At 47.6% G+C, this 26,654-nt stretch overlaps 1 protein-coding gene across 1 annotated transcript in view; it reads right to left on the bottom strand.

Annotated features, from left to right (window-relative positions):
• Positions 1-26,654, bottom strand: part of LOC106612781 (membrane-associated phosphatidylinositol transfer protein 3) — a 177,180-nt gene that overhangs the window by 71,795 nt on the left and 78,731 nt on the right. The window contains exons 4-8 of the mRNA XM_045724624.1: positions 24,271-24,341; positions 23,435-23,655; positions 12,079-12,268; positions 10,514-10,648; positions 8,650-8,843 (exon numbers count right to left, since the gene is read on the bottom strand). Of these exons, the coding sequence (XP_045580580.1) occupies positions 8,650-8,843; positions 10,514-10,648; positions 12,079-12,268; positions 23,435-23,655; positions 24,271-24,341 (811 nt within the window). The remainder of the gene's footprint in view (positions 1-8,649; positions 8,844-10,513; positions 10,649-12,078; positions 12,269-23,434; positions 23,656-24,270; positions 24,342-26,654) is intronic.

Raw genomic sequence — 26,654 nt, 5'->3', positions numbered from 1 at the left:
GGGTTAGGGTTGAACTGGGTGTGGACCTGTAGCTAGTGTTAGGGTTAGGGTTTAGGGTTAGGGTTGAACTGGGTGTGGACATGTAGCTAGGGTTAGGGTTTAGGGTTAGGGTTGAACTGGGTGTGGACATGTAGCTAGTGTTAGGGTTAGGGTTAAGGGTTAGGGTTGAACTGGGTGTGGACATTTAGTTAGGGTTAGGGTTATGGTTATGGTTAGGGTTGAACTGGGTGTGGACATTTAGTTAGGGTTAGGGTTATGGTTAGGGTTGAACTGGGTGTGGACATGTAGTTAGTGTTAGGGTTATGGTTAGGGTTGAACTGGGTGTGGACATGTAGCTAGTGTTAGGGTTTAGGGTTAGGGTTGAACTGGGTGTGGACATGTAGTTAGGGTTAGGGTTATGGTTAGGGTTGAGCCGGGTGTGGACATGTAGCTAGTGTTAGGGTTATGGTTGAACTGGGTGTGGACATGTAGCTAGTGTTAGGGTTAGGGTTAAGGGATAGGGTTGAACTGGGTGTGGACATGTAGCTAGTGTTAGGGTTATGGTTAGGGTTGAACTGGGTGTGGACATATAGCTAGTGTTAGGGTTATGGTTATGGTTAGGGTTGAGCCAGGTGTGGACATGTAATTAGGGTTAGGGTTATGGTAAAGGGATAAACTGGGTGTGGACATGTAGTTAGGGTTAGGGTTAGGGTTGAACTGGGTGTGGACGTAGTTAGGGTTAGGGTTAGGGTTGAACTGGGTGTGGACATGTAGTTAGGGTTAGGGTTAGGATTGAACTGGGTGTGGACATGTAGCTAGGGTTAGGGTTATGGTTAGGGTTGAACTGGGTGTGGACATGTAGCTAGTGTTAGGGTTATGGTTGAACTGGGTGTGGACATGTAGCTAGTGTTAGGGTTATGGTTAGGGTTGAACTGGGTGTGGACATGTAGCTAGTGTTAGGGTTAGGGTTAAGGGTTACGGTTGAACTGGGTGTGGACATGTAGCTAGTGTTAGGGTTAGGGTTAGGGTTGAACTGGGTGTGGACATGTAATTAGGGTTAGGGTTATGGTAAAGGGATAAACTGGGTGTGGACATGTAGTTAGGGTTATGGTTAGGGTTGAACTGGGTGTGGACATATAGCTAGTGTTAGGGTTATGGTTAGGGTTGAACTGGGTGTGGACATGTAGCTAGTGTTAGGGTTAGGGTTAAGGGATAAAATGGGTGTGGACATGTAGTTAGGGTTAGGGTTAGGGTTGAACTGGGTGTGGACATGTAGTTAGGGTTAGGGTTAGGGTTGAACTGGGTGTGGACATGTAGTTAGGGTTAGGGTTAGGATTGAACTGGGTGTGGACATGTAGCTAGGGTTAGGGTTATGGTTAGGGTTGAGCCGGGTGTGGACATGTAGCTAGTGTTAGGGTTATGGTTGAACTGGGTGTGGACATGTAGCTAGTGTTAGGGTTAGGGTTAAGGGATAGGGTTGAACTGGGTGTGGACCTGTAGCTAGTGTTAGGGTTATGGTTAGGGTTGAACTGGGTGTGGACATATAGCTAGTATTAGGGTTATGGTTATGGTTAGGGTTGAACCAGGTGTGGACATGTAGTTAGGGTTAGGGTTATGGTAAAGGGATAAACTGGGTGTGGACATGTAGTTAGGGTTAGGGTTAGGGTTGAACTGGGTGTGGACAGTAGTTAGGGTTAGGGTTAGGGTTGAACTGGGTGTGGACATGTAGTTAGGGTTAGGGTTAGGATTGAACTGGGTGTGGACATGTAGCTAGGGTTAGGGTTATGGTTAGGGTTGAACTGGGTGTGGACATGTAGCTAGTGTTAGGGTTATGGTTGAACTGGGTGTGGACATGTAGCTAGTGTTAGGGTTATGGTTAGGGTTGAACTGGGTGTGGACATGTAGCTAGTGTTAGGGTTAGGGTTAAGGGTTACGGTTGAACTGGGTGTGGACATGTAGCTAGTGTTAGGGTTAGGGTTAGGGTTGAACTGGGTGTGGACATGTAATTAGGGTTAGGGTTATGGTAAAGGGATAAACTGGGTGTGGACATGTAGTTAGGGTTATGGTTAGGGTTGAACTGGGTGTGGACATATAGCTAGTGTTAGGGTTATGGTTAGGGTTGAACTGGGTGTGGACATGTAGCTAGTGTTAGGGTTAGGGTTAAGGGATAAACTGGGTGTGGACATGTAGTTAGGGTTAGGGTTAGGGTTGAACTGGGTGTGGACATGTAGTTAGGGTTAGGGTTAGGGTTGAACTGGGTGTGGACATGTAGTTAGGGTTAGGGTTAGGGTTGAACTGGGTGTGGACATGTAGCTAGGGTTAGGGTTATGGTTAGGGTTAGGGTTGAACTGGGTGTGGACATGTAGCTAGTGTTAGGGTTATGGTTAGGGTTGAACTGGGTGTGGACATGTAGCTAGTGTTAGGGTTATGGTTAGGGTTGAACTGGGTGTGGACATGTAGCTAGTGTTAGGGTTAGGGTTAAGGGTTAGGGTGTAACTGGGTGTGGACATGTAGTTAGGGTTAGGGTTATGGTTAGGGTTGAACTGGGTGTGGACATGTAGCTAGGGTTAGGGTTAAGGGTTAGGGTTGAACTGGGTGTGGACATGTAGCTAGTGTTAGGGTTAAGGGTTAGGGTTGAACTGGGTGTGGACATGTAGCTAGTGTTAGGGTTAGGGTTAGGGTTGAACTGGGTGTGGACATGTAGTTAGGGTTAGGGTTAAGGGTTAGGGTTGAACTGGGTGTGGACATGTAGTTAGGGTTATGGTTAGGGTTGAACTGGGTGTGGACATGTAGCTAGTGTTAGGGTTTAGGGTTAGGGTTGAACTGGGTGTGGACATGTAGCTAGTGTTAGGGTTCAGGGTTAGGGTTGAACTGGGTGTGGACATGTAGCTAGTGTTAGGGTTTAGGGTTAGGGTTGAACTGGGTGTGGACATGTAGCTAGTGTTAGGGTTATGGTTAGGGTTGAACTGGGTGTGGACATGTAGCTAGTGTTATGGTTATGGTTAGGGTTGAACTGGGTGTGGACATGTAGCTAGGGTTAGGGTTATGGTTAGGGTTGAGCCGGGTGTGGACATGTAGCTAGTGTTATGGTTATGGTTAGGGTTGAACTGGGTGTGGACATGTAGTTAGGGTTAATGTTAGGGTTGAACTGGGTGTGGACATGTAGCTAGTGTTAGGGTTATGTTTAGGGTTGAACTGGGTGTGGACATGTAGCTAGTGTTAGGGTTATGGTTAGGGTTGAACTGGGTGTGGACATGTAGCTAGTGTTAGGGTTATGGTTAGGGTTGAACTGGGTGTGGACATGTAGCTAGTGTTAGGGTTATGGTTAAACTGGGTGTGGACATGTAGCTAGTGTTAGGGTTATGGTTAGGGTTGAACTGGGTGTGGACATATAGCTAGTGTTAGGGTTATGGTTAGGGTTGAGCCGGGTGTGGACATGTAGCTAGGGTTAGGGTTATGGTAAAGGGATAAACTGGGTGTGGACATGTAGCTAGGGTTAGGGTTAGGGTTGAACTGGGTGTGGACATGTAGTTAGGGTTAGGGTTGAACTGGGTGTGGACATGTAGTTAGGGTTAGGGTTAGGGTTGAACTGGGTGTGGACATGTAGCTAGGGTTAGGGTTATGTTAGGGTTAGGGTTGAACTGGGTGTGGACATGTAGCTAGTGTTAGGGTTATGGTTAGGGTTGAACTGGGTGTGGACATGTAGCTAGGGTTAGGGTTATGGTTCGGGTTGAACTGGGTGTGGACATTTAGCTTAGGGTTATGGTTAGGGTTGAACTGGGTGTGGACATGTAGCTAGGGTTAGGGTTATGGTTAAGGGTTAGGGTTGAACTGGGTGTGGACATGTAGCTAGGGTTAGGGTTATGGTTAGGGTTGAACTGGGTGTGGACATGTAGCTAGGGTTAGGGTTAATGGTTAGGGTTGAACTGGGTGTGGACATGTAGCTAGTGTTAGGGTTAAGGGTTAGGGTTGAACTGGGTGTGGACATGTAGCTAGTGTTAGGGTTAGGGTTGAACTGGGTGTGGACACGTAATTAGGGTTAGGGTTAAGGGTTAGGGTTGAACTGGGTGTGGACATGTAGTTAGGGTTATGGTTAGGGTTGAACTGGGTGTGGACATGTAGCTAGTGTTAGGGTTTAGGGTTAGGGTTGAACTGGGTGTGGACATGTAGCTAGTGTTAGGGTTAGGGTTAAGGGTTAGGGTTGAACTGGGTGTGGACATGTAGCTAGGGTTAGGGTTAGGGTTGAACTGGGTGTGGACATGTAGCTAGTGTTAGGGTTATGGTTAGGGTTGAGCCAGGTGTGGACATGTAGTTAGGGTTAGGGTTATGGTAAAGGGATAAACTGGGTGTGGACATGTAGCTAGGGTTAGGGTTATGGTTAGGGTTGAGCCGGGTGTGGACATGTAGCTAGTGTTAGGGTTTAGGGTTAGGGTTGAACTGGGTGTGGACCTGTAGCTAGTGTTAGGGTTAGGGTTTAGGGTTAGGGTTGAACTGGGTGTGGACATGTAGCTAGGGTTAGGGTTTAGGGTTAGGGTTGAACTGGGTGTGGACATGTAGCTAGTGTTAGGGTTAGGGTTAAGGGTTAGGGTTGAACTGGGTGTGGACATTTAGTTAGGGTTAGGGTTATGGTTATGGTTAGGGTTGAACTGGGTGTGGACATTTAGTTAGGGTTAGGGTTATGGTTAGGGTTGAACTGGGTGTGGACATGTAGTTAGTGTTAGGGTTATGGTTAGGGTTGAACTGGGTGTGGACATGTAGCTAGTGTTAGGGTTTAGGGTTAGGGTTGAACTGGGTGTGGACATGTAGTTAGGGTTAGGGTTATGGTTAGGGTTGAGCCGGGTGTGGACATGTAGCTAGTGTTAGGGTTATGGTTGAACTGGGTGTGGACATGTAGCTAGTGTTAGGGTTAGGGTTAAGGGATAGGGTTGAACTGGGTGTGGACCTGTAGCTAGTGTTAGGGTTATGGTTAGGGTTGAACTGGGTGTGGACATATAGCTAGTATTAGGGTTATGGTTATGGTTAGGGTTGAACCAGGTGTGGACATGTAATTAGGGTTAGGGTTATGGTAAAGGGATAAACTGGGTGTGGACATGTAGTTAGGGTTAGGGTTAGGGTTGAACTGGGTGTGGACGTAGTTAGGGTTAGGGTTAGGGTTGAACTGGGTGTGGACATGTAGTTAGGGTTAGGGTTAGGATTGAACTGGGTGTGGACATGTAGCTAGGGTTAGGGTTATGGTTAGGGTTGAACTGGGTGTGGACATGTAGCTAGTGTTAGGGTTATGGTTGAACTGGGTGTGGACATGTAGCTAGTGTTAGGGTTATGGTTAGGGTTGAACTGGGTGTGGACATGTAGCTAGTGTTAGGGTTAGGGTTAAGGGTTACGGTTGAACTGGGTGTGGACATGTAGCTAGTGTTAGGGTTAGGGTTAGGGTTGAACTGGGTGTGGACATGTAATTAGGGTTAGGGTTATGGTAAAGGGATAAACTGGGTGTGGACATGTAGTTAGGGTTATGGTTAGGGTTGAACTGGGTGTGGACATATAGCTAGTGTTAGGGTTATGGTTAGGGTTGAACTGGGTGTGGACATGTAGCTAGTGTTAGGGTTAGGGTTAAGGGATAAAATGGGTGTGGACATGTAGTTAGGGTTAGGGTTAGGGTTGAACTGGGTGTGGACATGTAGTTAGGGTTAGGGTTAGGGTTGAACTGGGTGTGGACATGTAGTTAGGGTTAGGGTTAGGATTGAACTGGGTGTGGACATGTAGCTAGGGTTAGGGTTATGGTTAGGGTTAGGGTTGAACTGGGTGTGGACATGTAGCTAGTGTTAGGGTTATGGTTAGGGTTGAACTGGGTGTGGACATGTAGCTAGTGTTAGGGTTATGGTTAGGGTTGAACTGGGTGTGGACATGTAGCTAGTGTTAGGGTTAGGGTTAAGGGTTAGGGTGTAACTGGGTGTGGACATGTAGTTAGGGTTAGGGTTATGGTTAGGGTTGAACTGGGTGTGGACATGTAGCTAGGGTTAGGGTTAAGGGTTAGGGTTGAACTGGGTGTGGACATGTAGCTAGTGTTAGGGTTAAGGGTTAGGGTTGAACTGGGTGTGGACATGTAGCTAGTGTTAGGGTTAGGGTTAGGGTTGAACTGGGTGTGGACATGTAATTAGGGTTAGGGTTAAGGGTTAGGGTTGAACTGGGTGTGGACATGTAGTTAGGGTTATGGTTAGGGTTGAACTGGGTGTGGACATGTAGCTAGTGTTAGGGTTTAGGGTTAGGGTTGAACTGGGTGTGGACATGTAGCTAGTGTTAGGGTTCAGGGTTAGGGTTGAACTGGGTGTGGACATGTAGCTAGGGTTAGGGTTTAGGGTTAGGGTTGAACTGGGTGTGGACATGTAGCTAGTGTTAGGGTTATGGTTAGGGTTGAACTGGGTGTGGACATGTAGCTAGTGTTATGGTTATGGTTAGGGTTGAACTGGGTGTGGACATGTAGTTAGGGTTAGGGTTATGGTTAGGGTTGAGCCGGGTGTGGACATGTAGCTAGTGTTATGGTTATGGTTAGGGTTGAACTGGGTGTGGACATGTAGTTAGGGTTAATGTTAGGGTTGAACTGGGTGTGGACATGTAGCTAGTGTTAGGGTTATGTTTAGGGTTGAACTGGGTGTGGACATGTAGCTAGTGTTAGGGTTATGGTTAGGGTTGAACTGGGTGTGGACATGTAGCTAGTGTTAGGGTTATGGTTAGGGTTGAACTGGGTGTGGACATGTAGCTAGTGTTAGGGTTATGGTTAAACTGGGTGTGGACATGTAGCTAGTGTTAGGGTTATGGTTAGGGTTGAACTGGGTGTGGACATATAGCTAGTGTTAGGGTTATGGTTAGGGTTGAGCCGGGTGTGGACATGTAATTAGGGTTAGGGTTATGGTAAAGGGATAAACTGGGTGTGGACATGTAGTTAGGGTTAGGGTTAGGGTTGAACTGGGTGTGGACATGTAGTTAGGGTTAGGGTTGAACTGGGTGTGGACATGTAGTTAGGGTTAGGGTTAGGGTTGAACTGGGTGTGGACATGTAGCTAGGGTTAGGGTTATGTTAGGGTTAGGGTTGAACTGGGTGTGGACATGTAGCTAGTGTTAGGGTTATGGTTAGGGTTGAACTGGGTGTGGACATGTAGTTAGGGTTAGGGTTATGGTTCGGGTTGAACTGGGTGTGGACATTTAGTTAGGGTTATGGTTAGGGTTGAACTGGGTGTGGACATGTAGTTAGGGTTAGGGTTATGGTTAAGGGTTAGGGTTGAACTGGGTGTGGACATGTAGTTAGGGTTAGGGTTATGGTTAGGGTTGAACTGGGTGTGGACATGTAGCTAGGGTTAGGGTTAATGGTTAGGGTTGAACTGGGTGTGGACATGTAGCTAGTGTTAGGGTTAAGGGTTAGGGTTGAACTGGGTGTGGACATGTAGCTAGTGTTAGGGTTAGGGTTGAACTGGGTGTGGACATGTAATTAGGGTTAGGGTTAAGGGTTAGGGTTGAACTGGGTGTGGACATGTAGTTAGGGTTATGGTTAGGGTTGAACTGGGTGTGGACATGTAGCTAGTGTTAGGGTTTAGGGTTAGGGTTGAACTGGGTGTGGACATGTAGCTAGTGTTAGGGTTTAGGGTTAGGGATGAACTGGGTGTGGACATGTAGCTAGGGTTAGGGTTTAGGGTTAGGGTTGAACTGGGTGTGAACATGTAGCTAGTGTTAGGGTTAGGGTTAGGGTTGAACTGGGTGTGGACATGTAGTTAGGGTTAGGGTTATGGTTAGGGTTGAACTGGGTGTGGACATGTAGCTAGTGTTAGGGTTAGGGTTAGGGTTGAACTGGGTGTGGACATGTAGTTAGGGTTAGGGTTATGGTTAGGGTTGAACTGGTTGTGGACATGTAGTTAGGGTTAGGGTTAAGGGTTAGGGTTGAACTGGGTGTGGACATGTAGCTAGTGTTAGGGTTTAGGGTTAGGGTTGAACTGGGTGTGGACATGTAGCTAGTGTTAGGGTTAAGGGTTAGGGTTGAACTGGGTGTGGACATGTAGCTAGTGTTAGGGTTATGGTTAGTGTTGAACTGGGTGTGGACATGTAGTTAGGGTTAGGGTTAAGGGTTAGGGTTGAACTGGGTGTGGACATGTAGCTAGTGTTAGGGTTTAGGGTTAGGGTTGAACTGGGTGTGAACATGTAATTAGGGTTAGGGTTATGGTTAGTGTTGAACTGGGTGTGAACATGTAGCTAGTGTTAGGGTTATGGTTAGTGTTGAACTGGGTGTGGACATGTAGTTAGGGTTATGGTTATGGTTAGGGTTGAACTGGGTGTGAACATGTAGCTAGTGTTAGGGTTATGGTTAGGGTTGAACTGGGTGTGGACATGTAGCTAGTGTTAGGGTTTAGGGTTAGGGTTGAACTGGGTGTGGACATGTAGCTAGTGTTAGGGTTAAGGGTTAGGGTTGAACTGGGTGTGGACATGTAGCTAGTGTTAGGGTTTAGGGTTAGGGTTGAACTGGGTGTGGACATGTAGCTAGTGTTAGGGTTATGGTTAGGGTTGAACTGGGTGTGGACATGTAGCTAGTGTTAGGGTTTAGGGTTAGGGTTGAACTGGGTGTGGACATGTAGCTAGGGTTTTGGTAAGGATTAGCTTCCATCACGGTGATGTTCTCTGTCTACAGTACCTGCTGAAGAAGCTGTGTTGTCCAGTAGATGTGTCTCCATCATACGAGTCACTCTGTTTCCTGCTGAGGGGCTGTCTGGCCTGGCTGTGTCCATCGCTGGGCAGGGCAGAGATATCAATGTTACTCTTACTCAGCCTCTTACTGGAGCTGAGGCCTAGGCTGGGGCTGTGACAGGGGCTGTCCTCAGGGTTATCCTGCGTGGGAGGAAGAGAGCGTGGGACACAAGCCTTCACCGTTCACTCACACTCAAATACCATAACTGAACACAAACGAGCAGCTCATTGCTAATCCCTCTTTCTCAGCACATAGGAGAATGTGGGAGCTGGCTCACTACCAGACCTGGGTTTAAATACATGTGCGTTTGAGTATTTGTATTTGAAATATTTCTGTGTATGAGTATTTTTCAAATTATGTGGCCAAATCAACTACTTCTATTTGAAGTATTTTAAAATAATTTTCTATAAATAGCCTACAATTTCAAACTACAGTATGTCAAAATACAGTACTTGTTTCCAAATACATTATTTCAAATACCCCTAGGACCAAACAGACCCAGGTTTAAATGCATGGAGTATTTAAATATTTGCATTTGAAAATACACTTTGTTTTATTTTAAATGTCTCTGAAAGTAATTGAAATACCCTAAAAAGTATTTGAACCTACGTCTGCTAACTTTCAGATAGAGATTGATCTTGTTTTATGTTTGAGGCTACAGGAGAGTAGTAGTGGTAAAAGTAGATTTGAGGTTAGAGAGAGAGAAAATAGGAGAACAGACAGACAGAGACAGACAGACAGACAGACAGACAGACAGACAGACAGACAGACAGACAGACAGACAGACAGACAGACAGACAGACAGACAGACAGACAGACAGACAGACGCCCAGGGGATCATGCAGTACTGTAATTTCAGGACTATTGAGCGCACCTGAATATAAGCCGCACCCACTGAATTAAAAAAATATATATATTTTGAACATAAATAAGCCGCACATGTCTATAAGCCGCAGGTGCCTACCGGTACATTGAAACAAATTAACTTTACACAGGCTTTAACGAAACACGGCTTGTAACAAAAATATATAGGCTTTAACGAAGCACGGCTTGTAACAAAAAAGTCAATTCCTCACGCTGCTGTTTCCAACGTCTTATCATCGACTCATTAAGACCAAGCTCCCATGCAGCAGCTCTATTTCCTTTTCCAACAGCCAGATCAATCGCCTTCAACTTGAAAGCTGCATCATATGCATTTCTCCGTGTCTTTGCCATGATGAAGTGGACAAAATGACTACCATAATCAGAATGATGGGAAGTTTGAGAGCGCTCGATTTAATCTAAACAGTAAACAAAAAAGTTGTTTGACCTTAACCCGTTCGGCAATTTCATTGGTCTAATGAAAGCTTCATGCCGCCAAAAAACTGAGCACGTCACAGAATGTGTTTTTTTGGAGAAAAAAACAATTGAAAGCGGGAAAAATCCATATATTAGCCGCGTCATTATTTAAGCCGCGAGGTTCAAAGCCTGGGAAAAAAGTTGCGGCTTATAGTCCGGAAATGACGGTACTAACTGGGTGTAAACAAACAGGACAAGACAGGACAGCTCAGGATGGAGAGAGAGGATTTTCAATGTCTTGGCTAGGGTAGCATGGGGAAGGAGAGATTGTCTGAGAGGAAAGCTGTCTGAACGGAGAAGATCTTACACAATTCTAGCTACAGGCCATGGGGAGATATTTGAATAGCACAGAGAGCACAAACTGAAATTGCATTGCCTCAATTTAAAATGATCTTAGGGGCATCTAAAAGTGCAGTTTTACAGAACATGTTAGAGTATATGTTGATTGAGTTGTAATGTGTCATGCTCCTACCTTGAGGCTCTCAGTGCTGTTGTTCCTGCTGCTGCTGGGACTGCTGTGCTGCCTCTGACTGCTACTACTGCTGCTGCTGAAACACAGGGCGTCGAAGCACAGCACACCTCCCACACAGTCGCCCATCACACACACCTGGACGGGAACACACACACAAGCACGCACGCACAGACGCACACACACCGTTTTAGAAACCCTCGCGCCACTCAATCAATGTAGGCAGCCATGCCTCCCCAGCAGGCAGATTGAGACCCCATGCCTGTTCAGATCCACAGTCGAATCTGAATGTCAATAACACACTTCATTAGGACTGACTCAGTCTGAGGGAACAACACATCTCTCCTTAATTGGTTTGACGTGACACCATTGTACTTGGCTTCCTGACTTGGAATTGCATTATGACCACAAATCTTGTCAAAATTATGCAAGGAGGGGCCTCCCGGGTGGTGCAGCGGTCTAAGGCACTGCATCACAGTGTTTGAGGCGTCACTACAGACCTGATTTCGATCCCAGGCTGTGTCACAGCCGGCCGTGACCGGGAGACCCATGAGGTGGAACACATTTGGCCCAGTGTCGTAGGTGTTAGGGGATGGTTTGGCTTGTCTCATTGTGATTTTCTAGTCTCATCGCGCTCTAGTGACTCCTTGTGGCAGACGGTGTTTCCTCCGACACATTGGTGCAGCTGGTTTCCGAGTTAAGCAAGCAGTGTGGCTTGGCAGGGTCGTGTTTCGGTGGACGCATTGGCTCTCGAGTCCGTAGGGGAGTTGCAGCGATGGAACAAGACTAACTACCAATTGGATATCACAAAAAAGGTGTAAAAGTACAATATATATAATTATGCAAGGAAGTTCAATATAATAGAGTTTATACATTGTATAGTTTTGCCAATAATGTGCTCTTGAAAATTACAGCACTTAATTAGAACATAGGTCTTTATCAGAGAGGGGATTGTCCACAGGTGTGTGAAAGTTAATAAGGTCTGCAGACGGCATGATAAAGCTGCAGGCCTCTGGCGACATTAGTCCCCACAGTGAAAACAGAGGATTACCCAGCCCTCTCTATCCCAATCATCACTTCCTCTGAAAATCTTTGGCTTCCATTAAACGGACTGCAGCACATTATTGGATTTGGCATGAGAGATTAGAGGGAATGAGATCTCCCATTCTCTCTCTCCTCTTCTCCTCCCTTGTTCCTAACAGTATGATTAATCTCCAGTCAGTCAGTGTGACCCTGTGGGAGCCGGGGGGACACTTTAGAGGACGGACCCACCTGGCCAGAGAAGCCCTTTATGGGCGGACATTCAGGAGGACGGACCCACCTGGCCAGAGAAGCCCTATATGGGGGGACACTTCAGACGACAGACCCACCTGGCCAGTAAAGCCCTATATGGGGGGACACTTCAGATGACAGACCCACCTGGCCAGTAAAGCCCTATATAGGGGGACACTTTAGAGGGATGGACCAACATGGCCAGTAAAGCATTGTCTGGAAGGACACCTTAGGAGGACAGGCCTACCTGGCCAGTGAAGCCCTGTCTCGAGGTACACTTTAGAGGACAGACCCACCTGTCCGGTGAAGCCCTGTCCGTCCTGGGACGCGAGGAAGCTGTGGTAGGCCTGGTTGGCGCGGGTGATGAGGGTTGCCACAGCGTCCTGGTAGTGTGGCGCTGCAATGGCGAGGAGCGGGAGGGCGGCCAGGGGCAGGTGGTCAACGCTGCTGGACACACAGCTCTCATCATAGCTGTATGGGTTCAGACTGGAAGGGACAGGAAGGAGGGGGACACATAACAAGAAGTGAGTCATTTGTGAGCCTTGAACAACAATCAATTCAATAAAAAAAAACGAAACATTATTTATCCCTGGAAAATGACTTGTGTTGCCATAGTTTCGTGTCTTACATGGAGAATGGAATGTACCCATATGGTGAATGGAGATCCCTATGATATTTATCAACAGGCATTCATTCATCAAGCGTTTCCACTGCACAAAAATGTCTTGGGAAATGGAATTTGGAAAAAGTATTGTAATTGGCTGCTTCTGTTAATCCAAGGTTATTTTGGGAAAAAGATCCAACAAAATGATTTGTTACCCCGGAACGTGTAAATATGATGAATGAGCATGTGGCTATTCATCTCTCTCTCTCAATTCAATTTAAGGGCTTTATTGGCATGGTCTCTCTCTCTACAGGTGCAGGCTGGCAGACTCTCCCCTGCTGGCACAACCTCTCCTCCTCTGCCTGTCTGATAGCGCCCTCTGTTTATCTGATGTGTGTGTGTGTGTGTGTGTGTGTGTGTGTGTGTGTGTGTGTGTGTGTGTGTGCGTGTGTATGCACGCGTGTGTCTTTTCTGTGTGTGTGAATCACAGGGAGTGACAGTGCTGCACGCCACAGCGTCCGAGACCCTTTATCCAACAGTGTGGGGAACCAGTGGAGAATAGCCTTGCCCCTTTTACGCTCTAACAGCTGAATCATCCTTATTGCCATCCCAAATGGCACCCTATTCCCTATATAGTGCACTACTTTTAACCAGGGCCCTATGGCTCTGGCCAAACGTAGTATCAAGACACAAGGCAAGACCCAGATGCAGACACAGGAGGCAGATGGTTGGAGTCTTACAATGTTTAATAATCCAATCGGGTAAGGCAAGAGAATCGTCGTGGACAGGCAAAAGGGTCAAAACCAGTTCAGAGTCCAATAGGTACCAAAGGGCAGGCAGAATCAAGGTCAGGGCAGGCAGGATGATCAAGCAGGCGGGAAAGTAGTCCAGAGTCAGGCAGGGGTCAAAACCAGGAAGACTATCCAAAAGGAGTACGGGAAAAACACGCTGGTTGACTTGACTAACATACAAGACGAACTGGCACAGAGAGACAGGAAACACAGGGATAAATACACTGGGGAAAATAAGCGACACCTGGAGGGGGTGGAGACAATGACAGGAACAGGTGAAACAGATCAGGGTGTGGCACGTAATGCCCTCTATAGGGAATAGGGTGTCATTTAGGATGGAGCCAGAGCCTGGAAGGACCAGTAGGGGGTGTGAGGGGTGGGGTCTACATGGTACAAAGACCTAGCAGTATCCCTGTAGACATACTACCATTGATAAGAACATCAAAGAGAGAAACGGAGCTTTCCAGGTGGATGGCAAGCTAAAGCTGTGATGTCTGGCTGTTACTGTGAAGGGAGGAGTAGCCTCCCTCTCTCTCTCTCTCTGTGTGTGAACAGATCCCCTGTGTCTGTGGTGGGGAACGTGGAGCATGAAACTGTGACACCACTATAATAAGACTTACCTGCAGTATAAAAGTGATAGGAACAGTTTTCTGTTCAGTTCTTTCACAGGTACAGTTAGGCAATGTGCTAGGTAAAAGGTTTTGTTTGACTAGAATGTATCTGAAGCTGGTACAAGACCCCCAGAATGGCCGACTGTCTGCTTTTAAAGCTGCGTAATGTAAGTACTTAGACTGTAACAGCGGTACGATATGGGTTATCCACCAGTAGTCACTGTCAAGGGCCGGTGTAATGTACTGAGGGCAAGTTCATAACTGTGCTGTGTCATGCTGTTCCTGTCGTGTTAACAGAGCCCTGTAGAGCCCCCTGCTGCTGGCACAGGACACAAACATTACCTTAACACTGCTGGCCAGGACAAACACACATTACCATAACACCCCTGGACAGGTGGTTACACGGCAAGGACCAAGGTCAAAGGGCAGCTAGACACAACACAACACAAAGCCACCCACCCAGCTTCTCTCGTCAGCCTGTTCTTTATTTATGTCTAGAGATGGATAATTAGTAAACTACTTATGCAAACACCTGCTGTTGGTATTGCTGTGGGATGTCTATTATTTTTCTTTATAGTGTCCAGACAATGCCTTGTTACTGACTTTCAGTGTAATTGGATTCCACTATACAGGTATGTTGTTGGTTGATTTAAAGTTGGGCTGGGAATCAAATTTGTTGGTGCTGTTTGTTTTGAATTAGTACAATTCATTAGAAGTAGGGAGACAGCAACCTGTTCTTCCAGGTGCAAAATTATTGCTCAACCAAGAGCTCATTAATTAAGACTGTAATAGGAATCAGGTTAGATTCTCCAGATTCTCAATTAAGACAACATGTTCAGCCCTAAAGATGCTCAGAAGAGGCAAAAATGCTAATGAGGTTGACATAGCAACATCAATACAGCAAACAGTGTTAACACTGTGGATAATTGTCTCAGGAGACTTCATCTTTCTCAGTCTGCCATATTAACAACACAGATCCTAATGGGAACACAGTGGCTTTCAAGTCTCCAGACACTATGAGAGAGTATCTCTGCTGTGTGAGATAATGAGACACACACAGACACACACACACACCTCACCACACCACACCACACCACACACACACACACACACACACACACGTTCTCATTAGGAGAGTGTTCATGCTAGCCGGGGTAGAAGCTGGGGATATACTGTGGTATACCATCAAAGCAGCACAGACCTGGGCCTCCCGAGTGGCGCAGCGGTAAAAGGCACTGCATCACGGTGCTTGAGGCATCACTACAGACCCGGATTTTATCCCAGGCTGTGTCGCAGCCGGCCGCGTCCGGGAGACCCATGGGGCGGTGCACAATTGGCCCAGCGTCGTTCGGGTTAGGGGAGGGCTTGGTCGGCCAGGATGGCCTTGTCCCATCGCGCTCTAGCGACTCCTGTGGCGAGCCGGGCGCATGCACGCTGACTTTGGTCGTCAATTGTACGGTGTTTCCTCAGACACATTGGTGCGGCTGGCTTCAGGGTTAAGCTGGCAGTGTGTTAAGAAGCAGTTCGGCTTGGCAGGGTCGTGTTTCGGAGGATACACGGCTCTCGACCTTCGCCTCTCCCGAGTCCGTATGGGAGTTGCAGCGATGGGACAAGACTGTAACTACCAATTGGATATCACAAAAATTGGGAAGAAAAAGGGGTACAAAAAAATGATTACATTAAATTTTAAAAAAAGCAGCACACACTTTAAGAGATCCTTGGCTACTCGCTCTCTGCCTGTGTGTAACACTTCTAACAAAAGCAGGCATACAGTTGTGTTCAACCTTCAGCGAGCCTGACAGCCTATTGCTACAGTACATAAATTAACCTCTTCAATAATACAATTTAGAGATTGTATCAAGGCCATTCACAAAGCTCTCAAAGTATTGATGACTGTCGTTTAAAAACAAAAAACTATTAGAATCAGAGTTTGGTTTGGTCCCAAATGGCACCATATTCCCTATATACAGCACTACTTTTGACCAGAGCCCTATGGGCCCAAGTAGTGCACTACATTGGGAATAGGGTGCCATTTTGGACACAATGTTTATCATCCTTTCTCACATCCATTTCTGTAGAGTGTCTGATTCTACAGGTTTACATATTAATGTGCTGATGAAGAGATGACTAGCTAGCTGCCATTAACAGGATCCATCCATTAGGAGCGGCATGGCAGGAGAGAGGAGATAAGGCTGATTAAACAGATAAGCCCCTAAGCTAGCATCAGCAAGCTAGCATCTCTCCTCAAAGCTAACACAGCACAACACAGCAGCCTAACCTTGAGAGAAGGTTACACTCTCTCACATTCTCTCCCACTTCATCTAATGTCACAGAGCAGGCAAGACTGAAAAAGGCTCTCTTCAGAGAGGGTTTGTGGAATTTCTGCTTAATTGCCCTCCCCTTGTCATAATTGTCTGGGTTTACAGGGCACACAGTTTACAAAGCTAACGAGGGAGAGACAGAGACAGAGGGAGAGACAGAGACAGAGGGAGAGGCAGAGACAGAGGGAGAGGCAGAGACAGAGGGAGAGACAGAAGGAGAGGGAGAGACAGAAGGAGAGGGAGAGAGAAGGAGAAACAGAGACAGAGGGAGAGACAGAGACAGAGGGAGAGACAGAGACAGAGGGAGAGACAGAAGGAGAGGGAGAGACAGAAGGAGAGGGAGAGAGAAGGAGAGACAGAGGGAGGGGGAGAGACCGAGGGAGAGACCGAGGGAGAGACCGAGGGAGAGACATGGGAGGGGGAGAGACAGAGGGAGAGACATGGGAGGGGGAGAGACAGGGAGAGACAGGGTTAGAGGGAGCGACAGAGAAGAGAAAGAGGGAGAGAGAGTGAGAGACAAAGGGAGAGACAGAGACAGAGGGAGAGGGAGAGAAAGGGAGAGACTGAGGGAGAGGGAGAGACATAGGGAGAGACAGAGATGGAGGGAGAGAGAGGGAGAGACAGAGACGGAGGGAGAGACAGAGATGGAGGGAGAGACAGAGACGGAGGGAGAGACAGAGGAAGAGGCAGAGATAGACGGAGAGACAGAGGGAGAGGCAGAGACAGACGGAGAGACAGAGGGAGAGACAGAGGGAGAGGGAGAGACAGATGGAGAGACAGAGACAGAGGGAGAGACAGAGGGAGAGACAGAGACAGACGGAGAGACAGAGGGAGAGACAGAGGGAGAGACAGAGACAGACGGAGAGACAGAGGGAGAGACAGAGACGGACGGAGAGGGAGAGGGAGAGACAGAGGGAGAGGCAGAGACAGATGGAGAGACAGAGGAAGAGGCAGAGACAGACGGAGAGACAGAGGGAGAGACAGAGACAGACGGAGAGACAGAGGGAGAGGCAGAGACAGACGGAGAGGGAGAGGGAGAGACAGAGGGAGAGGCAGAGACAGATGGAGAGACAGAGGGAGAGACAGAGACAGACGGAGAGACAGAGGGAGAGACAGAGACAGACGGAGAGACAGAGGGAGAGACAGAGACAGACGGAGAGACAGAGGGAGAGACAGAGGAAGAGGCAGAGACAGATGGAGAGACAGAGGGAGAGACAGAGGAAGAGGCAGAGACAGACGGAGAGACAGAGGGAGAGACAGAGACAGACGGAGAGACAGAGGGAGAGACAGATGGAGAGACGGAGGGAGAGGCAGAGACAGATGGAGAGACAGAGGGAGAGGCAGAGGGAGAGACAGAGGGAGAGGCAGAGGGAGAGACAGAGGGAGAGGCAGAGGGAGAGACAGAGGGAGAGGCAGAGACAGATGGAGAGGCAGAGGGAGAGACAGAGACAGATGGAGAGACGGAGAGCTGCAGAGGCACAGCTCACGGTGAGCTTAATTAGGCAAAGATGTGTGGAGTAGAGTGAGAGCTGCTGCTCTCTGGCTGTGTGTGCTATGAATGTACAGAATAAGGAGTGGTATCCATCTCCTTGTCCTCAGGTCACTGTCAGGTCAAACTCCCTGTCGGTCCCTGTCCTCAGGTCACTGTCAGGTCAAACTCCCTGTCCTCAGGACAATGTCAGGTCAAACTCCCTGTCCTCAGGTCAATGTCAGGTCAAACTCCCTGTCGGTCCCTGTCCTCAGGTCACTGTCAGGTCAAACTCCCTGTCGGTCCCTGTCCTCAGGTCAATGTCAGGTCAAACTCCCTGTCGGTCCCTGTCCTCAGGTCACTGTCAGGTCAAACTCCCTGTCGGTCCCTGTCCTCAGGTCACTGTCAGGTCAAACTCCCTGTCTCCTCAGGTCACTGTCAGGTCAAACTCCCTGTCCTCAGGTCACTGTCAGGTCAAACTCCCTGTCTCCCTGCCTCAGGTCACTGTCAGGTCAAACTCCCTGTCGGTCCCTGTCCTCAGGTCACTGTCAGGTCAAACTCCCTGTCCTCAGGTCACTGTCAGGTCAAACTCCCTGTCGGTCCCTGTCCTCAGCTAAAGGAATACAAGACCAGCACCATCAGGGAAGCCATTTTAAGACATCACTTGAGATTGAGTTGTTTATTAGTTTAACTGTAGACACTGTTTTGTATATCTTCAACTGTCACAGAGGAAATGTGTTGTGTCACAGGAAAATAAATACATTGAGGTGCTTTACTTGTTGTCACTTGTTAATTGGATGTGCGATGGTGAGGAGGCAGACTGACTGGTTCACATCCTCATTCTGTGTCTGTGCATGAGAGCGCTTGTGTGTTAGGTGTGTGTGTTCCCCCACTCAAGCCTCTCATTACAGCTCTCCTCCTGACACCTAGCAGCTTGCCAGCGGTGACTGGTCCCACCATCGCATCTGCATTGTACTCCTCTGATGTTGTTGTGGCTGATGTTTATAATGGCATGCCTAAAAACACAATTTGTAATGGCAGTGGCATCAATTAATATGTGTGTGTGTGTGTGTGTGTGTGTGTGTGTGTGTGTGTGTGTGTGTGTGTGTGTGTGTGTGTGTGTGTGTGTGTGTGTGTGTGTGTGTGTGTGTGTGTGTGTGAGAGTTATTGCTCCATGTACACTCTTTGAAAACAAGGTGCTTTCTATACTGAACAAAAATATAAACGCAACATCCAACAATTTCGAAGAGCTACAGTTTATACAGTTCATTTTCTAAGAGTGTATTCCTGGACGGGCACATACAAACACAAACACACGTGTGTGACCGCATAAAGACACCCACACACATACAAGTGTGCACTGTGCATGCCCACACACACACACACACACACACACACACACACACACACACACACACACACACATTAATTGATGCCACTGCCATTAAAAATTGTGTTTTTAGGCATGCCATTATAAACATCAGCCACAACAACATCAGAGGAGTACAATGCAGGCGATGGTGGGAAAAGAGATTGCTGCTGTGCCGTTAATTCAATCTCCTGCTGGGATTTGACAGCTCTGTGGGAAATCTCACTAGGGAGTGGATGGGCTCTAGCCTCTTAACGCGTGAAAGAGCAGCTCCAGTCTAAACAGGCCTCTGTGGAGGTCAGGGCGTGATTCCCTGTGTGTAGAACACAATGAGCTGGCGTGTTTGTGTTGTGTGTTTTTCTCCTGATAACCGGTGCTGTTCTCTTGGGTTGTGTCACAAATGGCACCCCATTCCCTACATAGTGCCCATAGCGTTAAAAGTGGTGCACTATGTAGGGAATAGGGTTCCATTTAGGACACCACCTTCTTGGTGTCTGGGCAAGGCCCATGGTGATCCTGAGAGGCCCTGAGAGCTCATTATGGGCTTTCTCTCCTAATGAAGGGACCAGCCACCGCTGGCGAGCTGCTAGGTGTCAGGAGGAGAGCTGTAATGAGAGGCTTGAGTGGGGGAGCACACACACCTAACACACACACACCCACACAGATACACATGCACACAAACACACAAGCGCTCTCATGCACAGACACAGAATGAGGATGTGAACCAGTCAGTCTGCCTCCTCACCATCGCACATCCAATTAACAAGTGACAACAAGTAAAGCACCTCAATGTATTTATTTTCCTGTGACACAACACATTTCCTCTGTGACAGTTGAAGATATACAAAACAGTGTCTACAGTTAAACTAATAAACAACTCAATCTCAAGTGATGTCTTAAAATGGCTTCCCTGATGGTGCTGGTCTTGTATTCCTTTAGCTGAGGACAGGGACCGACAGGGAGTTTGACCTGACAGTGACCTGAGGACAGGGAGTTTGACCTGACAGTGACCTGAGGACAGGGACCGACAGGGAGTTTGACCTGACAGTGACCTGAGGACAGGGAGTTTGACCTGACAGTGACCTGAGGACAGGGAGTTTGACCTGACAGTGACCTGAGGACAGGGACCGACAGGGAGTTTGACCTGACAGTGACCTGAGGACAGGGAGTTTGACCTGACAGTGACCTGAGGACAGGGAGTTTGACCTGACAGTGACCTGAGGACAGGGACCGACAGGGAGTTTGACCTGACAGTGACCTGAGGACAGGGACCGACAGGGAGTTTGACCTGACAGTGACCTGAGGACAGGGACCGACAGGGAGTTTGACCTGACATTGACCTGAGGACAGGGACCGACAGGGAGTTTGACCTGACAGTGACCTGAGGACAGGGAGTTTGACCTGACAGTGACCTGAGGACAGGGACCGACAGGGAGTTTGACCTGACAGTGACCTGAGGACAGGGACCGACAGGGAGTTTGACCTGACAGTGACCTGAGGACAAGGAGATGGATACCACTCCTTATTCTGTACATTCATAGCACACACAGCCAGAGAGCAGCAGCTCTCACTCTACTCCACACATCTTTGCCTAATTAAGCTCACCGTGAGCTGTGCCTCTGCAGCTCTCTGTCTCTCCGTCTGTCTCTGTCTCTCCCTCTGCCTCTCCATCTGTCTCTGCCTCTGTCTCTGCCTCTCCCTCTGTCTCTCCATCTGTCTCTGCCTCTCCCTCTGTCTCTCCATCTGTCTCTGTCTCTCCCTCTGTCTCTCCATCTGTCTCTGCCTCTCCCTCTGTCTCTCCATCTGTCTCTGCCTCTCCCTCTGTCTCTCCATCTGTCTCTGCCTCTTCCTCTGTCTCTCCGTCTGTCTCTGCCTCTCCCTCTGCCTCTCCCTCTGTCTCTCCATCTGTCTCTGCCTCTTCCTCTGTCTCTGCCTCTCCCTCTGTCTCTCCATCTGTCTCTGCCTCTCCCTCTCCGTCTGTCTCTGTCTCTCCGTCTGTCTCTGCCTCTTCCTCTGTCTCTCCGTCTGTCTCTGCCTCTTCCTCTGTCTCTCCCTCTCCGTCTGTCTCTGTCTCTCCCTCTGTCTCTCCCTCTGTCTCTGCCTCTTCCTCTGTCTCTCCCTCTGTCTGTCTCTCCCTCTGTCTCTTCGTCTGTCTCTACCTCTCCCTCTGTCTCTCCCTCTCCCTCCGTCTCTGTCTCTCCCTCTGTCTCTCCGTCTGTCTCTGCCTCTCCCTCTGTCTCTCCGTCTATCTCTGCCTCTCCCTCTGTCTCTCCCTCTGTCTCTCCGTCTGTCTCTGCCTCTCCCTCTGTCTCTCCGTCTGTCTCTGCCTCTTCCTCTGTCTCTCCGTCTATCTCTGTCTCTTCCTCTGTCTCTCCGTCTGTCTCTGTCTCTGCCTCTTCCTCTGTCTCTCCGTCTGTCCCTGTCTCTCCCTCTGTCTCTCCGTCTGTCTCTGCCTCTTCCTCTGTCTCTCCGTCTATCTCTGTCTCTTCCTCTGTCTCTCCGTCTGTCTCTGTCTCTCCCTCTGTCTCTCCGTCTGTCTCTGTCTCTCCCTCTGTCTGTCTCTCCCTCGTTAGCTTTGTAAACTGTGTGCCCTGTAAACCCAGGCCATTAAGACAAGGGGAGGGCAATTAAGCAGAAATTCCACAAACCCTCTCTGAAGAGAGCCTTTTTCAGTCTTGCCTGCTCTGTGACATTAGATGACACACACGCACACAGAGTCCCGAGGGATGTTGTTCCTTCCCTGGCTGTTGCTTTGCCATGCAGGGAGGCAGGCAGGCAGAAAGATGTCAAGACAGCTGCTGAGGCAACACTACAGCCCTCTATTTAAGCTCTCGCCTCCAGTCACTATCTCTCACCAACGCCAATCACTGCACCAGACTGACAGACGGACGGAAGTCTCAGTGTGCGTCCCAAACGGCACCCTATTCCCTACTGATCAAAGTAGTGCACTATGTGGGGAATAAGTTGCTAATTGGGACGCAGCCTCAGAACCCAGTCTCCTGGCTCCCAGTCCACACATACTAACGAGTGGAAATATAGACACAAACATTTTCACTGGCATATCAATGGAAAATAGCTGCGCAAAACAAAGTGGCATTCTACCAAAGACAATATATTGAGCAGGGAGCTGAAACATGGGTGCATATGTCTGACAAGATTCCCCCTGAAAGTCTGGCAGCTTTAAATACAACATGAAAACATTAGTCTCTGTGCAGACAGCAGCCTGACATATACTGCCGACAATCGCCCGAACAACACAGAACAGAGAGATGCTGCTTCTGCCTCCTCCTCAGAACAGGAAAAACTGAAGATAGTCTACAAAGTCTTCTAGTTTTCACCTGCCCAAGGTCTTCATTACTTAACGGAGGTGATTTAAAGAAGAGGATCCAAAGAGAGTGAACACCTCTTTAAGGCTTATGTGTGATTGATGACTTGCAGGCAGCCAGCTAGAGTAACTACTGTACATGTAGAGGAGTTTGAATAGATCAGCACTGACAGGAAGGCAGCAGCTTATTCTGGAGGTAACTGATACCTCAAACGTATCATCTTCAATTCAGTTCCCTCTTCTCCACAACCAGATAAAGACACAGGAGCCCAATAATAACAACGGTGGTTAATTAGGTGAAGACCATAGCGAGTCATCAAATGACACACTATGATCCCAATAATAAACAAAGGCACCCAAACAGCAGCGGAACACTAATGCAATTCGAACCAGTCATTTCAAGTCACTCTGGGATTCATTTCATCTTTCTTCCTCTGTTCGCTGAATAGAGCTAGTGTCTTTAGGTGGCTTCAATGGTAGATCAATTAAAAACAGTGAGCAGGAAAAAAGGTTATGAGTTGAATTTTCCAAATGCCTCGAAAGCCTGGTAAATGTCAGTAGCATGCTAATTAACATCCCAACATCTGTTTAAAGGCTGCCTGCTCTATATATTTTCCAATTTAACCTTCAACAGAATTGGCAGCCTGTTATCTCTGGCCCGACGTCACTGTTGACTCATTTGATTCCCGAGACCAATTTGTGTGAACTGGAAATGGTCACTTGGGTATTCTGCATTGCCTCCTTAAAAAATGACAAACATGCCTAAATGGTGTAGTGTCATTCTGACTGTCAGACTAAATCGCTGGCAAATCGCTGCTGGGTGGTGAATTCCCCTCAATGGAAATGCTATCACATATAGCCCACATATCACATATAGCCCACATATCACATATAGCCCACATATCACATATAGCCCACATATCACATATAGCCCACATATCACAAGCTACAACTGCTATAAAGCCATCATGACTCTCCACTGTGCTTCAGCTATTCAGCTCAGCGACGGGAGGCAGCGCTGAGGCAATCTTAAAGGGATGAAAGGCCAATACAAACTGCACTTCAATGCCAAACAGAAACCAAAAATCATAATCCTAAAAATTAAGAAATGTTAAGAATGTTGATATCTTTCCCCCCTTTGACGTGTCGTGTGATTGACTCACTTGGAGACGAGGGAGAAGGCCTCGGCACACACAGCTGGGCAGGCCACTAGCTTGATCATCACATGTTCTGCTGCGGCCTGGAAGTGTGCCCGAGCCACCTTCTCCAGCACAGAGGACAGCGTGGTGGCATCGCCAGCCTTGGTGCCAGGGTCTGCCCCTGCCGTATCCAGGATGTTCCCACCATGCATCACCAGCAGCAACACGTGGGTCTTACACTGGGTCTTCTGCCAAGCGGAGGAGAGGAAGGAATGACCAAAGAAGAGTAAGAAAAGAGGTGAGGTTGAGGAGGATGTGAGGGGAGAGGAGGGAGAAGTGGGTTAGTGGTATAAGTCAAGACTCCTGGACCTGCATTCATATATGCTATAGATAATAGAGAGACACCTCATTCATATATGCTATAGATAATAGAGAGACACCTCATTCATATATACTATAGATAATAGAGAGACACCTCATTCATATATACTATAGATAATAGAGAGACACCTCATTCATATATGCTATAGATAATAGAGAGACACCTCATTCATATATACTATAGATAATAGAGAGACACTTCATTCATATATGCTATAGATAATAGAGAGACACCTCATTCATATATACTATAGATAATAGAGAGACACCTCATTCATATATACTATAGATAATAGAGAGACACCTCATTCATATATACTATAGATAATAGAGAGACACCTCATTCATATATACTATAGATAATAGAGAGACACCTCATTCATATATACTATAGATAATAGAGAGACACCTCATGAACAGACGGTAGGGTAGTTATACTGGTCATTTATTTATCAGAGTGTGTATTGTGATTCTCCTACCTCCATGTCCTCTAACCCGTCGATGCTGCTCTGAGGGACACATCGAGAACGCCCCAGGCGATACAGGCTCCCTACAGATTTAAGATAGGAGAGAGGGAGAGAGAGAAGGAGAGAGGGAGAGAGAGAGGGAGAGAGAGAGAGGGAGAGAGAGAGAGAGAGAGAGAGAGCGAGAGAGTGAGAGCGAGAGAGAGAGTGAGAGCGAGGGAGAGAGTGAGAGAGAGCGAGGGAGAGAGTGAGAGAGAGAGCGAGCGAGGGAGAGAGGGGGGGAGAGCGAGAGCGAGAGAGTGAGAGAGAGAGCGAGAGAGAGTGAGAGCGAGGGAGAGAGTGAGAGAGCGAGGGAGAGAGTGAGAGAGAGAGCGAGCGAGGGAGAGAGAGAATTAAAGAAAGAATTGTAGATAGAGAAAGAAGGAGGAAGAGAGAGATAGAGATACAGAAAGGAGAGAGAGTAGGGGGAAGAGAGAGTGAAAGTGTGATAGAGATAAAGAAAGTTGAGACAGAGAGGAAGAGAGAGAAAAAGGAGGGAGAGACAATGGAGAGAGAGAGAACTCAATACATGAGCCACTTCACACTTCAAATATTATTGATCCCAGGTGCTAACCAATTTCAGTATAACTAAAGCCTTCAACTTTTCTCTTTATTCCTTCCATATCTGAGAGATGAGCCCCAAATATTGTATGCCCTTAAGCTCAAATCTCATAAGAACATACTCCTGAAGAGTCAATACTGACTCATCACACAGAATCCTTTCATACAGGCATATGGTTCTGTCCCCACCACAGTAGCTGCCTGGCACTGCCATATTTTGGATTTTGGCTTGTCAGACAATGCAAATACACCTTGGGTGGGATGAGGAAGATGGAGGAAGGATAAAGGAGAGTTATGGTTATTTACCCAACCACCTGTACGATGTGTCTATCTGTGTTCCTGTGTGAAGTGTGGCAAGCCATTGGCTCCTGGCCAAACTCAAGATCCTCCCTGAAGCCTCTGCATGCTCTGTCATCTTATTCCTTAGCTCTTCTCTCTCTCTATCTCTCTCACTCCAGCTCTCTCTCGCTCTCCATCGCTCTCTCTAGGCTCTGTGCTTTACTTCCTGCTTGTTTATCTGTTCTCCCCCTGGTAGCGTTTGCCAGAGGAGGCTGTCACACACTCACAGCCTGTCAGCTCCCAGCCCACAGCCTGCCCTACTCTGCCTGTCTGTCTGCCTGCCTGCCAGCCACTCTGTCTCCGGCTACCTCTTACCTCCTGCCTGCCTCTCCCTCCATTTCAACACTCAGCAGACCCACTGCACTATTCTGGTCAAAACGTTAGCTACAGCAAATCAATCGTAAAGTTTCTTTGTAAGTGGGAGGTGGAATAACAATGAGAGCTGGTGTTTTTATGTATTGGACTGGTACAGGGAGCACAGTACAATATTAGTCATACATTTCAAATGAATGTGTGATCAGAGGTTCTCTGCATATTTACAATGAAGCCTTTTTGCTTCTTACGTAACATTAGATAATTGCAACCAAAACAAACCTCTTAATTATTCAGGAGTTGTAACATAGAGTAAAAAAATGGGTTGAGTGAACCCAACTCACAGTCCCTAGTTATACTCAATTTGCTTTTAAATTGGTGAACAAAGGTTCATTTAGGTACAACCCTGAAAGCTATACTAAAATATAGCCATGGTAGACAGGGGAGCCTTGCGTGTAATCGACAGGGAAATATACATACAAGCACAGCTGGTTGTAGACAGACAGAAGCCTACTTCACTATAAATAAGACATGTTCGTTTAATTTTGAAGTGCATTGATGTAATCCTATTTGTGACAGGGAAGCTGAGTGGTGAAAAGCAGTCTCCCGTGGCCCTCAGTAAGCCTCTCCTGCAGCTGGGCAGCCTAGCTAACGGCAGGGGATCCATCCAGGTTACCAAGGGATTCTAACTCTCCCTCCCTCTTTCTTTGACTTTTTACCTTTCTTTTTATCTCTCCCTCACTTTCTTTCACAGCAGCATCCCTCTCTCATGTTCTGCCAATATGTGCATTACAAGTCTCAGAGACAGCCACTGGCTGTCTCTAACCATCATCCAAGATGGTGTAGCAGTCAGACGTCTTTGTCCTGTCGTGTCCCTTGTATATATATTTTTACATCCTTTTCTTCGCATATCTTTTTTTAATAATTTCCTAAACCTCAACTTCTAAATACTCTCCTGCAACCCGCCGCACCCAATGTGGCTTGGATCTGTTTTTTCTTCTAAAGTATTTCTATTTACTTCGGATCTGGAATCCCTCAACTGAAGCTAGCCAGCTAACTACCTACCAGCTATCAGTCAGCAAACCACTACTAGCGGTCATCAGCTAACCTTTAGCTCGGAAAGCTCTCGCCAGTTCGAACAACGTCAC

This window comes from Salmo salar, chromosome ssa09, assembly GCF_905237065.1.
Source record: "Salmo salar chromosome ssa09, Ssal_v3.1, whole genome shotgun sequence".
Taxonomy (NCBI): domain Eukaryota; kingdom Metazoa; phylum Chordata; class Actinopteri; order Salmoniformes; family Salmonidae; genus Salmo; species Salmo salar.
The sequence above is the reverse complement of the archived record's forward strand: the minus strand, read 5'-3'. Positions and strand labels throughout refer to the sequence as shown.